Here is a 16270-nt window from a genome sequence, read left to right on the forward strand (position 1 = left end):
CGTGCTGCGTTTGCGTCCTCTCTCTCGCCGGCGGACGTCACGGAAACTGTGATCCTGTGATTGGAAGGCCGTGGCTGTTGGAGCGCAGCCACGCCGAAGATTTCAGGGCTTTACGGGAGCCGCTTCCTCTTCTGCTTCCACCACGCAGTTAGGTCATGTCGTTGCGTTCATTGAAATCGCGCAAAGCCCATAAGAGGAGCCGTTGTTTGTGAATCCGAGGAAACAAGCTGGAGAGGAAATGATGCCTTCAAAGGCGCCTCGTAAACTTTCCTTTCACCCCGGCCTTTTCTAAACCCAGCAAGTTTCCTCGACACATGATTAGATTTTAACCTTGTAATTACAACTATTTAAAGTTATTATTAGGCCTGTATTAGTATAACAACAAGTTCACAGTAACATTTATATAGATTTATACCTAACACATTCCTGCACACTGTAAATATTTCTACTATTGGTAGAATAACAATACACTAAAATAATCCCAGAATAGGACAGTAAAAAGTTTACTGTTCAATTCCAGCCTTATTTCTGCTTATTTATTTAGTTTCAGTATTGAGTTGTACTTATATCTTATTGCTTTTCTACATTTTAGGTGCTGCATTTCTTTTTTGATTTTCTTCTGAGCAATATCTAGCTCAGGAATTTCCTTCAAGATTAATAAAGTTTAATCTCATTTTAATTCTGTGGAGTTCCCTTTTTTGCTGTTTAATTTGACTTCTACCACTTGCTTATTTGTCTTGAAGTACCATCTAGTGACCTGCAACTTTTGTTTTTTTAATATATTTTCATATTCTTCTTTTAAAAGTTTCTACTTGTTAGTGTTTAGTGTCTCGCTTCAAAACACCACATTAAGTTTCTCATATGTGAAAATGTACCTGGCAATAAAACTGACTCTGATTTGTAATGTTATAAACTGTATTTCATAGGCATTTGGGTGAAGAGATGGTGAAGGGAAAAAGTTCATCCAAATAGTCACCTAACACAATACTCCAAATTAATAGCAAATAATAATTAGACCAAATCAAATAGGCCCAAAAGAACTTAACATAAAATTTGCTTTATCCATAACATTATACACAATAATGTCACTACTGCAGATCTTTGGCTGTGAGACTATGAAATTGAAAAATCTCTGTTATTAAATGTTTGACATGACAAAAAAATAATATGTTGACTTTAGTAAATAGACCAAACTGACAACAGATGGACAGCTGAATATTCCAGTGTTTTTGATCAGCTATAACATATTATTTTCATGTTATTTTTGAGTTCCTTAATACAGAATAACAGATGAACAGATCCAGAGCTACTTTTTATTATTCAAAAAAAATAAAAAAAGATTAATAAAACATTTGCGATTATAGCCCAAAATGCCCAGGCCTAAGAGACAAAGAGCCCAAGGTTCAGGGGGCTCCTAGAGCACTATTATTATCATTTAATGTCACAAAGTCACAGGGCTCTGGTGAAAGTAGAGAGACTCTGATCATCATTTTAAAACCTGATCATTTTATTTTTATAGTGACAAGTGCGTCATAGACTACTGCCACATGCCACAGCATTTATGGCCTAACTTTGTTTGCAATGCCTATTCCTAGCTGGGCCTTTATATAAATACAGTAAACTGTCAAATTCCTAATCTAAATATATTGTGTCGCACTGTAGTCGCTTGTTAGTGAGAAAGGATGAAAGACAGACACTATGTATGTGACAAGCTTATAAACATCAAGACAGTAGTTCACATATAGAGGTTTGTGTAGATTATTTGTTATTTCAGTATGTGATTTAATGAAATTGTACTTATTTTTTTTGCCAAAAGCATTGTGTTAATAGCAATGTTAGTAAGGACTGGTAAGAACAAATGTGCTCTTTGCTGGAAACAGAAGTAGGCTGTCCATAGTTTCACACAAGCAGGTTTAAAATAGAAAATAAAAAAAGTACTGAGATCCTATTTCAGTGTTTGTATAGGTTTAGGGTGGGAATCCTGGTTGCTGATTAAACTGGCACTCATAAAAACACTAAAAAAAAAAAAAGAAAGAAACTGCACGAAGGTTTAGCAGACGATTATAAATGTACCAACATCCGGTGTAATCATTTTTTTTAATTGTATTTTGAAGAAAAAAGTATAACTCGCAAAAGTTTGATGTATAAAAAAGCTTAAAAATAAATAAATAAATAAATCAGAAAGAAAAAAAAATCCGGAGCAGGAAGTGAACAAATAGAAGCCGCGTCACGTGATCGCTGGTTGTCCAGGGAACGCATTCGAAGCAGATGCGCTCGACCAATCAGACGCTCGGAGAATTCAGAGCGCAGCCAATCAGCTTGTAGCCAGCGAGGATTTAAACCAAGACGCTGAAAGTAAAAACTACACCTCAGCATTCACCATTACGACTCTTCCTTTGACTGTGGGAGCAAACGCACTCTTCGAAATGGCTCTTAGAGTTACCAGAGTAAGTACTTTTAGCTTTTATTTGTTTATCTAGCGTTTAGATGCTTACTCGTGGAAAAATATCCAGAGTAAACGTGACTTTATTTAATTATTTTTTAAAAATACAAGCAGTGTTTAATGCCCTCGTGCGTCGCTGAAGGGATTCCTCACGCGCAGATATGCCATAATTCGACTAAAGCTTCATTATTCAGACGTAAATCAGCAGCTTGCATTATTTTAACTTGTCTTCGGGTTTTTTTGCAGAACCGCTTGGCTTCTACCAGGACTGAGCTCGCCGGAAAGGCCTGCTCGGTGGCTGGGCCCACACAGAAGCCTCGGGCGGCGCTTGGAGAAATTGGAAACATCGCAGCTAACAAAGAAGTACAGAAAAAGGTGAGAATATATACACTGGAGAGGAAAGCAACACAATATGTATATAAACCTATTATGCAGCTTCATTTAGTTTAATGGCAAAAGCCCTGAATGCAGAATGATCTAGTTTTCCTCACTGAAGGCCTCAAGATGGCAAATGCGTAAAATGGAGATGCACCAGTTCACCTCCAGCAGCTCAGCATGCTTTTGCATGTAAGTGGGGGTGCAGTTAGCAGTTGTGTTTATGACTGGTTGCACAAAGGTTAAAAGGTGGAAGTAAATGCCATTTTTCTACTTTTCAGAGTAGATCTGCAACAACTACCTGATTGTGTTTGGAGTCAATATTTTTGTAAAAATGGATTCCAGTCTCTTTGCAGTATTTTCTGGGTTCTTCATTCCTCTACATGTAAACTGAGTTGTGGAGACATTTAAGGATTCCATCTTGGACACATGACAGTCTTATAGATGAACCAACTGGTTCAGTTAGTTGTGGCCCTATTTAAGAGCCCATGGAGGAACTGTTTTTGTTGGACATTCATAATCCTACGGCACCTAACTGGACCTGTTGGCTTGAAGGATTAACTGCTGTGAAGCTGCCTTTTGTGTAACACTTCATTTCTTTCTCATTTCAGAATGTCAAGACAGAAGCTACCAAGAAGACCAAAGTCACCACTAAAGTTGAAAAGGTCGAACAGCCGAAACCCGCCGTGGTTCCTGTTAAGCCTGAGCCCGAGGTGGTGCCTGAGGTGAGTTGCATACCAGCACCTTGTTAAGTAATGGAAGCTCAAATGACTGCTGGGTGTGATGCATCAGTTTGCTTGAACACATGTTTGTATCTCCACCGTTCCAGGTTCTGCCTGAACCTGCATCCCCGACTCCGATGGAGACTTCTGGCTGTGAGCCTGCTGAGCTCTGTCAGGCGTTTTCAGACGTCATGCTTCACACCGCTGTCAGGGACGTAGATGCAGACGATTATGAGAACCCCATGCTCTGCAGCGACTACGTGAAGGACATCTACAAGTATCTGCGCCAGCTTGAGGCAAGCAACTTGAAAAACCAAAGTTTTTTACTATGTTTATTTCCCTACATTTTGTTTCTGGTTGTAACATGTTTCTCGCCTGCTCAGATCGATCAGAACGTCAGACCCAGTTATCTGAAGGGTCAGGAGGTGACTGGGAACATGCGAGCCATCCTCATCGACTGGCTGGTGCAGGTGAACCTCAAGTTCCGTCTGCTGCAGGAGACCATGTACATGACTGTGGGACTCATTGATCGCTTTCTTCAGGTGAGCGTCTCTCTGTGTGAACTGTAGCTTCTACATTAAGATCCTGTGTGACTATTTTGCTAAAACTTGCATGTGGCTACACCTCCAACAGGACCACCCAGTCCCCAAGAAGCAGCTGCAGCTGGTTGGCGTCACGGCCATGTTCCTCGCCTCCAAATACGAGGAGATGTATCCCCCAGAGATCTCAGACTTTGCCTACGTGACTGACCGGGCCTACACCACGGCCCAAATCAGAGACATGGAGATGACAATTCTGCGGGTGCTGAAGTTCAAACTGGGCCGCCCTCTTCCTCTGCAGTTCCTCAGAAGGGCTTCGAAGATTTATGAGGTTTGTATCTGGATCTTGGTCAATTTAATCTGCAAGTTTGCACTGCCAGTGGCGTTAATTCTGATGCATCTTTCCTCAGGTTACTGCTGAGCAACACACCCTGGCAAAGTACCTCCTGGAGCTCACCATGGTCGACTATGAGATGGCTCATCTCCCTCCCTCCATTGTGGCGAGTGCTGCTTTGGCGCTTACGCTCAAAGTTTTGGATGCTGGCGAATGGGTGAGTATGGATGAGATGTTGCGTCTCCACATTAAAGCTAATTCCAATCTTGGAGCTCAGATGATGCTGGATTTGAGGTCCAAATTAAGTTGTAACCTGGAAACATGTGTTCTACACCAAACAAAGGCACTTTGAAGTTGTTAAATGCCCAGAACACAAATGTTTTCATTCTACCTTAAATTGCGCCGCTTTAAGCACAGATACAATGCATCAGCACTTGGCTATGTCGGCCTGGCCAACCAGGTCCTCTATTAAACTACTTTCCGCTGCGGTGAACATGGGTCAAATTGATTTCTTGACCTGACGAGCTGAGCTAGTCTACTTCACAGAGCCTAGTAGGGAGGAAAATGTCTTTCTCTAATGGTGCTCTGAACTCTGTGCAGGATGCCACACTGCAGCACTACATGGACTACACGGCAGAGAGTTTGATTCCTGTTATGGCGCACATTGCCAAGAATGTCGTCAGAGTGAACGAAGGTCTGACCAAGCACATGGTGAGTTGGACGGACATTTGTTTCATCTTCCAGCCTCGTCACCTGCTTTATTATCGGAGCCTTAATTTCAGCTTCACCTGTTGGCTTAATTGATGGACTTCTAACTGCAGTTTGTTCTTCTTGCAGGCCATCAAAGGCAAATACTCCACCTCAAAGCAGATGAGGATCGCCACCATCTCGCAGCTCAAGTCTTCAGTGGTTAAGGATCTTGCAAAGCAGCTCACTCAGTGAGGTCACGATTGACTTTGGCACCATGTGCTGATTTTTGTACAGATGTAACTTAAGCTTTTAACGACTGAACAATCTGTGAACCAAGGACCATGTCAGTGATTTGAGTGTTTAACCAACTGAAATTGTGTATTTTTAGGGACTTTTTTTAATGTAAGCCATAAGATTAAATCTGTCTTCCACATGAAGGCTTGGCCACAAAATGGCAGTTCAGTCTAATCAGGTTGTAAACTTCTGTCCTTAACCTTGAGTTTAACTTGGATGCATTTACTTGGGAGATTCAGTCAGCTATCACTGATTATTGTAATAACACAAGCCTGGTTTTTAAGCTGTTATCTGGAAATGCAGCTAGTTTTCTTCTTTGTTTACAACAGTTGATGCACTATTTGTTAGCTGACTGAAGTTGTGACACATTAGCCTTGAACACCATTTAAATATACCAGCTGATTGTTGCCACACTGTAACTTGACTTAAGCCACGTTAAGTGCATTTTTAAGTCATCTTATCACTTTACCAGCTGCCAGAAGTGGAAGATCTGAAACTTGTGGCATGATTTCAAAATGGTCGCTCATGTAAAAGGTTCTGTAGACGGATGACACACTTCAGCCTTTTTTTTTCTTTTAAGGGATTCTTTTCTTGTGTGTGGAAGTGAATATGTACAGCAATACTTTTAAATGACTTTAATGTTCTTAAATGTCTTGTTCTTAAAGCATCTATTAAATGGTTTTCACCAGAGCAGCTGCTCCCCTGTCATTGATGCTGATCACCACTAGAGGCTGCTCTAAGACCAGTTCAGAGCTGCTTCCAGTCATGTGTTGGCACGAATCCACAGAGGTATTGAGGTTATGAGACTGTTCTGAGGTGACTTTCCTGGATGTCAGTCTTTACCCAGATTAAAAATATAATTGGCAAGCCAGGCACTGTAATATGTCCATACTTTATGCCAAAAACTTTTACACTGAAATTCTTCAATGTGTTTAAATATTTAGAAATTGCAGTCATAATAGTTGTCTATATGAAAAGGCTGTCATTTGTGCAAGTAAACTCTGCACACCTTGCATTGCAATAGCCCTTTAGCACATCATACTGTAGATACAGATTATTAATCTCTCAAATTAACATTTTGGCTTAAACTAGCCTCTTCACAGCTGAAAATGTTTCACGACCACTTTTAAAGGAATTGTTCTCAAATGTTTATCGGTGATGCATAAAGTTTCAATATGCTTTTTGTGGTTAAAGGTGGAGTCTACTGTTCTAAAAGTTAATTTTCATCCTGTTCTATGTGCAGAAAATGTTCAAATGATATTGCATAGATTGGTCCAAGCCACTTTTTCCCGTTTACACAGCTAGTACAGCACAGAATGCACAACGAGCAGATTATTTGCTGAATTTAGCAAGAATTGTTGCCCATCAATTCAGCTGTCATTTGGTTGCTAGTGAACATCTAAGACTCCGGTTGCTGAGGAAACCCTGCTGTATATTTGCCACCCCCAAACACAGTTCACACATAATTCAAGGTTCATTCAAAAATGGAACGAGTTGTGAGCTGCTCGTTCATTCTGATGTAGTTCGAGAGGAAGAAACCAAAGCTGCTGTTCCCTCTGAAGGGTTACAGGAACTCTGCATCATGTTAATCACTGTTGGTCACCTCAAGGCTGAAACTAGTCAAACTTGGTACCACTTAACATCACAAGGAGATATTTCGGATGTCGTTGCTACGTTTCTCTCTTCCTGTCTGTTGACTCATTTAGAATTACGCACTGCACCTTTTAATTAATGTTAATATCAACCTCATAAATTCTATATTTAGTGATTTTACCACAGCAGACATTTTGACTTGTCCTAGAAGGAAAATCTACGAGTTACAAGAAACCAAAACAACCAAACAGAACTCTGTCATTAATTTGATTCACATTTGTTCTTTTCCTGCTGTGAACGTGGCAGAAAGCCTGAGCAATTTCATGTAATTTGATTATTCCTTGGAGTTTGGTGGGCTTTCTTATCAAAAACATTAAAAAATCTGTATTTTCCTGTAAATATTTCCTCAGTTTAACATCCAGACTTCTGCCTAAACCAGATGTTGAAAGTGTTGTGACTCATATAATTACTTCTTGTAAGATGTGCAGATCTGGAGTAAGGTGCAGATGCGAAGGCTCTTTGCTGTTTCAGTCACACCACATCAAGCCAAGTCATTTTGATATTTGAAAAAAAATAAACACTTTCAGACAGAAGGGAGGAGATGTGATCACGTTTTGACATGTAAACCTGCATTATATGAGTTATATTGGTCATTTACAGGTATTTTACCCTGTAAAAAAAGTGAGTGGACTAAAATCTTTAAAGATAAGACCCCCGTGATTTAAATAAAATCATTTTAAAACCAAAATGACCTTTTTGCACATAACATAGGTGATGTGATCACTTTTTGGCAGGTGGAAAACTGCATTGTATGAGTGGCGCTGGTCCTTTCAAAGTATAAGACTTGGTTTAAAAAGGGCTATATCTTTAACATATGACCTCCATTAATTAAATAGAGTCATTTTCTCATATATATATATATATTTTAAAACACACACACAAAAAAAAAAACTTTCACACAGAAGGCAGATGGCAGGATCACTTTTTGGCAGGTGGAAAACTATTATATGAGTGGAAATGGTCCTTTCAAAGTATAAGACTAGGTTTAAAAAGGGCTATTATCGTTAAAATAAGACCTTCATTAATTAAATAGAGTCATTTTCTCATATATATATTTTAAAACACACACACACACACACACAAACTTTCAGACAGAAGGCAGATGACAGGATCACTTTTTGGCAGGTGTATTATATGAGTTGTATTGGTCCTTTAAAGGTATTTTACTTGCTAAAAAGGAGCGGGTCGGCTAAAACCATTAAAATAAGTCATTTTTGAATTCAATAAGTCATTTTAAAACTACATAACACCTAAGGTAGGAGTTGTAATCACTCTTAGTGGAAGAAAAATTGCATTGTTTCATCTGTATTGGTCCTTTAAAGGTGTTTTTTTTGTTAAAATCTTGACAATAAAACCCCATGAATGATAATATATCTCACATCTGGGATGTTGTGACTCATATGTGAGAGTATAATCTTTAATTCTTGTAAGGATCTTGTGTAGGGTGCAGATGCTGAGGCTCCTCGCTGTTTCAGTTACATCACATCAAGCCACAAGTAGTTAAAGCTAATGGACAGGGCAGAGTGGGAGCTATTATCACTTTAACCCGTTCACAGCTGAGACCCCCGGGGGTGGGAAGCAGCACTCCCCCTCCATCATCCAGCCTCCGGCCCTCGGGGAGGAGGACGTCCACAGAGCTTTGCTGAACAAGACCACCTGCCATCTGCATGACGTGAGTCACTGTGCGCATCATCGGGATCATAAGACGCCACTCCTAGAGGCCTGCTGGATAACAGCTTGACTACATCTGTTGCTATACAGGCCGAGAACCACAAATCATCCGCTGCTGAAAGGGGAAAAACATTATTTGGCACATTGGGAGTTTGGGTTTATTGTGGTTCATGCACAGGGTTCATAGAGTGAAATATGAGGAGCGAGCTGCACATAAAAGATCAGAGGTCCCTCCACAGCGCTGCGAGGTGGAAACGCAGCCAAACAGCGATGCTTTCAGAAGTGATATCGCATGAAATCGCGCTGATCCGAGGCGCTGTAAGCTGTGCATCTGTTGCCCGTGACGTATAGACAGTAACGCTGACACCTTAAGAGCACATCCCCTTTCATCCATCCCGCTGTTGTTTTCCACAGAGACACACGATAATTAGTCTCAGTTATCCTGGAAAGCCGGGCTTTTAAACCCACAGATCAAACTGAGGATTCATACTTGGAGGCTGAGGTCATGACTGGGCAGCCGTATCGGTTTACAAGACAGATTCCTCCTGTGCAGGGGCTCCGAACCGTTCGCTCGCAGCTGCCTGGAACACTTTTTTGGCCTTTTTGTCAGAGATTCAGCTGCGTGACATTTACGATGATGGAAAAATTGAAGATAGCGACTGTACAGTTCAGGACAACTCGGCAACCCAACACTGGAGCAGCACGCTCGCGAATGACCTTAAAATTCGTTTCACCAAAATTACAAAAACACATGTCATCACTCAAGTCTTGTGGTATCTGGCTATGAAAATAACTCGGGTTTTATGTGCAGGGTTAAAGAAAGACCCCCAAAGTGCCACCAGTTGATGAACAACTGAGGCTAGAAAGTGTTATTTTTCCTGCATTTGACAGTTTATATGTTTGACTTATGAGACTTTCAGACATGTGCTGTGAAATCTTATAGGGTTCATCGTGGAAGACGGAGCAAAAAACTTCTATTTAATAGGTTTATAGAGAGCGATGGATGGGGAACAAATGGCAAAGTTATATTTACCTCCATTGCTTTGAACGATGAGCTACCTGACAGGCCTACTCGGACGGAAACCTGTTTCCAAGAACTCGACACAAACGTAAACTTGTGCCGTATAGTTCGGGGAATTCACACAACATTAGCTTTTACACTAGTTGGCCTTGCTACCTGGCCGGACGCCTAGTTTCCGTTGGCTTCATGGGTATTTGCCCCAGCGTGCAGCAGTCAAAGTTCAACTAATATGAAGTTTAGCTCGAAGCAGCGACAAACCGCTCTGGTGTCAGCCGTCGGAAATAATAGGTATGGTAGGTAGGGATGTCATTGTGGTGTTTTGTCTGAAAACCCCTTTAGGCCTTATCTACATGTGCGTAGGTGTTTTTTATAACACTGTTGTTTTTTTTTCTGCTTTTTGACCTTTTGTCCAACGCAAACACAGTTTTAGGTCACTGAATATTGACCTTTAGGAGATTTCTTTCCAGGTGAAGATATTCAGACACTCCGTGTGCGGTGTTGGGTTTTTTGAAAACAACTTCCTGATGGTTTCTGATTGGGTTGGGTTGGATCTGTACCACATGTTCTTCCTGGATTCATTACACTCCTATTACATGACACCCCAATTAACCCACCTAAGCAACCAACCTGTACTTGTACTGGAATAAACATCCCCAGCAGCCATGAATGATCTTCTGTTTTCAGGCGTTATTACAGACGGAAGCCGTTACTGAAAAGTTTGTAATGTAGTTGTAGCCTTCGACGACACATTGTCCTCCTGTAATGAGCACAGGTAGCTCCGATCAAGTGTTCAGATCTGATAGTGAATCCACAGTCAGGTAGCCAACATGGCCCAAATGGACTAAATTTCATTTGGACACTAACTGAGACTCAAGACTTAACCCAACGCTTAAATTCACACTCCACTAATCTGAGGTTGGGGCACATCTAATTCCTGTATAGCCAGACTATTCTCTACTGCATTATTATCATTGTCATGCTGCTATAAGGAAACAAACACAGTGGCTTGTTTATATATTTTTTTAAACCAATCATCTTGGGCAGCCCAGGATGCAGCAATGGTGTCCCCTGACAAAACAGTAAAGTGGGGAATTATTATGGTGGAACTTTAGTCTGCAGGGAGCCAAACACTGTCATTAAAATGGCAAATTCACCAAAAGAATTAGTGGAACGGGATTATTACACCATCTAAACCATCTGCAGAAATGTTTAGCATGTAGGTTGCTACCTTGAGGTCATTTCTTCCCGCTGTGAAGGGGATTTTGAAAACGAAAACGTATAGATAGTGGAGGGGAAGGGGAAATTTGTATTTTTTTTTTGCCATGTTAGACTAAGATGTCTGCAACTGTTAAGAACATGGAATTTAATACATTCACGCTTCCCAGAGGTTGAATCCAATTGGTAATCTCTGTAGAATCTACCTGTAGCACCAGCATGGCAGCTGTAAAACATCTGGACTCTTAGATGGACTGAAATGTGCTATATGTCGGATAAGAATGCCCTCAATCTTTCCCCCAGCTGCCCACTGACCCCTGTTTGATGACTCTGACCCACTCTCAGGAGATGTCGTGACTCGTTTTGGTCTGCCAGTGTTAGCTCATTCAGCTTTTACCGGAATTATTACTTTAGTAGGACGCAGTTCCAGTGGCAGCTGCTCAGAACGAGGCTTGTTGATTATCTACAAAGTGGGACTTTGTGTTGAAGATGTTTAATGGGGTTCCCATTGTACCTGGTTAGCAGCATCATCAGAAGTGCATATCTGAAAACCAACATACACAAGAAGGACTATAAATAAAAGCATGTCTCAATACCTTTTGAGCTGAAAAAAACAAATCCACGTTGGGTGAAATCACACAGATCTAATGGTTTTACAGGATCGGTGATATTTAACACACATTCTGTGACAGCAGTTTAAAGATGTTTATGTATTCGAGCACATTTCAGTGTCCTTAAAGCCCAAACGCTTCTGTCCTTTTCCATGTTTATTCAAGCTCTCCCCATTAAATGAATTTGCGAGTCAGCACTGAGGTCCAGAAAGAATGCACAGCTTGGCGTCGGTCCTCTCAGTATTTCAGCAATACAGATCTCAGCCACAGGCGGATCGTCCAAGACGAGAGTTTTAAAAGTTTGGAGCTCATTCCCAGTCTAAACACCGTCCAAGATGGCCCGAGATTTAACAAGTGCACCCTTCAAAATGACTCCGTGCCCATTCTCACCTCCCATCCACCGAAGCCTGCGTGTCTCAATTCAATAATGACAAAGTCAAACAAACAGGCGGCCCACGGCAGCGCTGTTCGGGTTTCTGCGGGGTGCTAATAGGCTGGCAGCTGGCATGCACGACCAGGCCTCTGGACTGGAGAGTGGAGCGGAGCACAAATAAACACAGAGGCATTCATTTTCACAATTTATAGATCTTCAAATAAAAATCATGTGCTTCCTGAACTTTACTGACCTTTGACGCTCGATGTCACTCAGAGGGAAGAAAGGCTCCCATTGTGGCCAGAACAGTGGAGCGTTTGAGGCAGGTGTGAAAAGGAGTTTGTGCAGACCACCTCGACCTGTCTGAGCAGGTCTGAGCGGAGAGCATGAAGTCATCTTCTCCTACGGTCCTCAGCGCTTGTTGGATGGAGGCAGACGGATTGTGGACGCTGCGATGTTCGAGCATTTCAAGGCTTTTATGTCTTGTGTTTGAATAAAGATTTGCCCGAACTGCACACTGAAAAAAAGAATCGTGAAGATCTGCAACTCGTATTTTTACAAATAGCAAATTTACACCATTTTTTACTGTATTTAAATTTGCAAATAAATGTGTAATTTTACAGATATTTGCTGTTATTTAAAGGAGAAAATTATGCATATTAAAGTTCAGAAAATAGTAAATAATTCTATTAAGTTATTTTACAGATTTTACTTTTTTTTTTTAATTTACACATAGCGGAAAAAATATATAAATTTACAAATTGACTGTTAAAACTGTGCATAAAATCTACATCCAAAATCTGCATTTTTTTTGACAAATACTGATTTGTTCTTTTATCATGGTGACTGTAAAAGAACACCATTTTACTGTGTTTAAATCACTTAAAAACAATAATATTTTACAGATATTTGTGTTATTTAAAGGACAAAATTATACATATTAAAGTTCAGAAAATAGTAAATATTTTAAAACTGTTATTTTACAGATTTTACAGATTTTTCTTAATTTACACATAGTAGAAAAAAATATAAATTTACATGATGACTGTAAGAAAAAAGAAAAGAAAAGAAAAATAAAACTATGCATAAAGTCTTCATATAAAACTTTTTGGTTTTTTTTAACAAACAGTAATTTATTCTTTTATAACATTTACCGTAAAAGAACACTGTTTTATTGTATTTAAACCAGTTAAAAATACACAATTTTACAGATATGTGCTGCAATTTTCACTATTTTTACAATTTTTTTTAGTGTTGCAGTATTCCAACTTTTTCAAGATATATTTTCAGGCCCCCTTGTTAACACATTGTCACTGTTTTGTTTTGTTTTTCACAGATGTTTGTTGTTTGGTTTTTTTTGCAGTCTACTTTCTCACAAGTAAAAGTTCCGAATGAAAATTTTATTTAGGTAAAACTACGTCACTATCGTATGACATTATAAGATTATTCCGTGACTCGTCAGTGTTGTCGCTGCTGCAGGTGGAGCCAGTTTGTCAACTTTCTCTCCATAGAATAATATTCTAAGGTATTTATTTTACTATGTGAGGTGCCCTTAGATAACACAAGTTGTAAACTGGTGCTGCATAATTAAAACAGAAACTGAAAATAACTTGTAACAAACCAGAAGTCCTATAACAACCATTTATTTACTGTTCACAACAAAACCACCAGCCTGGATACTAAATGTGGGAATTAAGTCAAAATCAAGCCGCTGTAGAAGCCAGACCTTTATTACATGCATGCTTTGGCAGGAGATGATGTTTTGGGGAGACAAAAAGAAGTTATTATCTTGTTTCAGCTCCCAGAGATTATTTTTGGCCTCCGAGCTGCACCTCTGGGCCAGTTCGGAGCAGCGCGGTGGCGGAGAGGCGACGACCAGTTGAGATTTTTCCACCGGCCTTCACTGCACAAGATCTGGGGATTAGTAGGTTCGGTTGAGCGACTTTTAAAGTGCCAGCAGATTTGTAGCTTCTCAGAATAAAAAGCAGCCGGCCGCCTTCTGTTGTCAGACGCTATATAAAGCTGGATTTGAGGTCTGATTTGCATTTCAATCGAGGATGCATTCCAAACTTGTTGAGGAGTATTTCTGCAATTCCCACTTGTGACATAGCTTCTTTTTTATTTATTTTTTTTCTAGCTCACTTGCAGACCTGTGAATCATCCTCTTTGTTCTGATAAGTGTTGTGCCCAGTGACGGTTGTTTTACTTTGCAATCGAGCGATAATCTTTCAAGGTCAGATTAATAATTGATTTCGAAACGTCTTCCGACAACGCTGGCTCTCTGCCTGCTGAGCTGCACCTGAGAAAACCGGCAATAAAAAAATGGCCACAAAACGAAGCGAGTCATGGACGATCTGACCGGCTGGTGTTAGTCCATTGAAATAAATAACAAGAACACCATGTGCAATATCTTTTGGTTTCTTGGGGACAATAAACTGAATATCTTTGGACAAAACAAGTAAAATAAGCATTAGAAAGAACCTCCAGCCAACAAAACTCATTTTAAATCCAGGCAGAAAAAGTTTATGAATGAATCCTGATTTTTAACTCAGCTTTAGTCACCTCCAGCAGATTTAAGAAGCAAGTCAGAGGTTCTACAGTTAGTAGCAAATAATGAAACTTCATGTTGACAATCGATTAATTAGTTGATTTGAATAATTTTTTCATAAAAACAGTCTGACTTCAGTGATTGAAGCTTCTTAAATGTGATTATTTTCTGTTTCTTATCTCCTCTAACCACCGTATTTTACTCCCAGGAACTAATGTCCATCTGTCATACTGTCATTTCAGCACTCCACAATTCAAACCAATGTCTACCTTAGCTAAACTTTAAAGCAGACTTTATCAGAAAGCAGAAGTTTTCTTTAGGAGGAGGCTGCAAAGCCGTCTCCTCTGTTGGAAATTCAAGCAGTTCTTCAAAAGGTTCTTCGTCTCCCGGGACGGTTCCTTCAGTGGAAACTCAGAAATCCGTCTGCTCTCTTTCAAAGTTATTGTCTCCTTGGTATGAGATTCTATTTATGCACTACTAAATCTGTAAATACAAAGAAATATACTGTATTATTGCAGATCCTCTTGAGGTTTTCGGTTCATGAAATGCAGCTTTGTAACCTCCTCATCAGTGGTCACTTAGAGTTTAATTTAATCATTTTTAGTGGGTTTTTTGTGTTTAATTTAACGTCGCTGGGAAACTTGGTCATTAAGTTCATGCTGCAGTGCATATCAGAGGTTACATCACACAGATTTACTCTGAGGGAACTGTTCCAGTGTTTGTGTTCTGATTACAGATCAGTAATAATGAGAACTAGAACTGTGCTTGAAGTCCTGTGATGGAGTTTTCTTTGTGCATTATTTCTCTCAAGATGGCAAGAACGTGATGTAATACAGCTTCTTTGTTGATTCTTTTCAATATTCATGTCACAGAACCCTAAAAAAAAAAAAAGAGTCGTTCTTCACACTGAACAACAAACTGACCTTTACAGATGCTTTGAGATGATTTCTTTCCACATGAAGTTCTTTCTTTGTTTCAAAGTGATTCATCACGACTGGCGTTCGGAGCTGCGTCCTGGTATCTTCAGCGTGTTGTAATCGGACCTGTTCGGTGACTCAGGCCGCCTCTGATCTGTGATAAATCCTCCCAGTGTGCCGGAGGAGGGAAAAGGGACACAGTGCTGCTCCTGCTGACACATTGTAAATCGACCTCTGGGGTCACTCGGCCATCTCCTCTGTTGTCTGCATGCGACAGGCGGACTGACAAAGAACGTCCGTCACTGGACCTTGGCACCTCGGCTGCTTCTTCTGTGGACCGACCTGGCTTGAATCCACCACATCTCTGCATGATAAAACGTAGTAGGGACTGTTTTGTCATTGAATTTTAAGATTATTTCAGAACGCTTCAGCTCCAAAGTTGCAGAAACATACAAACTGTCTGCTACCAAACTTGGTAAAATAACTAAATAGGTGGATCTGCTATTTTTTCAGCAACTCAGAATGTAAAACTCTCCGACTAGACCCAACCCAAATGTGCACAAAAACACATAACTGCTGTTTTGTAACGGTCTAAAAATGTCACGAAAATCTGTGAACAAATTTAAAACATGATGCCAACGACTTTGTGCCGTAACTAAGGAATATATAGAATCTTTAAATTATCTATCTATCTATCTATCTATCTATCTATCTATCTATGCATGTGTTGCCTCCCTGACCTCGCAGACAGGGGGCAGCTGGTTTTCTGTCCTCTCAACGTGTGACGCTGTGATAAAGAATAGACGAGGCACACACGTTGAGCTGGTATTAGCTTCACAACAGGAAGATTTATTCTTCCTCTGT

At 40.2% G+C, this 16270-nt stretch overlaps 1 protein-coding gene across 1 annotated transcript; it reads left to right on the forward strand.

Moving 5' to 3' along the window:
* Nucleotides 1-2385: 2385 nt before the first annotated feature.
* On the forward strand, nt 2386-6088 carry ccnb1 (cyclin B1). The gene is made up of 9 exons (XM_008289042.1): nt 2386-2447; nt 2690-2818; nt 3430-3543; nt 3648-3836; nt 3924-4082; nt 4174-4410; nt 4490-4630; nt 5014-5124; nt 5251-6088. The coding sequence occupies exons 1-9, from the start codon at nt 2427-2429 to the stop codon at nt 5353-5355; spliced, it is 1206 nt and encodes a 401-aa protein (XP_008287264.1). The 5' UTR covers nt 2386-2426; the 3' UTR covers nt 5356-6088.
* Nucleotides 6089-16270: the final 10182 nt, after the last annotated feature.

This window comes from Stegastes partitus, unplaced genomic scaffold, assembly GCF_000690725.1.
Source record: "Stegastes partitus isolate 25-593 unplaced genomic scaffold, Stegastes_partitus-1.0.2 Scaffold590, whole genome shotgun sequence".
Lineage (NCBI taxonomy): Eukaryota > Metazoa > Chordata > Actinopteri > Pomacentridae > Stegastes > Stegastes partitus.

What these genes read in the sequence shown, in the direction of transcription:
- ccnb1 (XM_008289042.1), top strand. Translation starts at nt 2,427, where the DNA reads ATGGCTCTTAGAGTTACCAGA. An exon ending in AGTATCTGCGCCAGCTTGAG is followed by an intron (nt 3,837 to 3,923) that starts GCAAGCAACTTG and finishes TCGCCTGCTCAG; the next exon opens with ATCGATCAGAACGTCAGACC. An exon ending in AAGGTCTGACCAAGCACATG is followed by an intron (nt 5,125 to 5,250) that starts GTGAGTTGGACG and finishes TTCTTCTTGCAG; the next exon opens with GCCATCAAAGGCAAATACTC.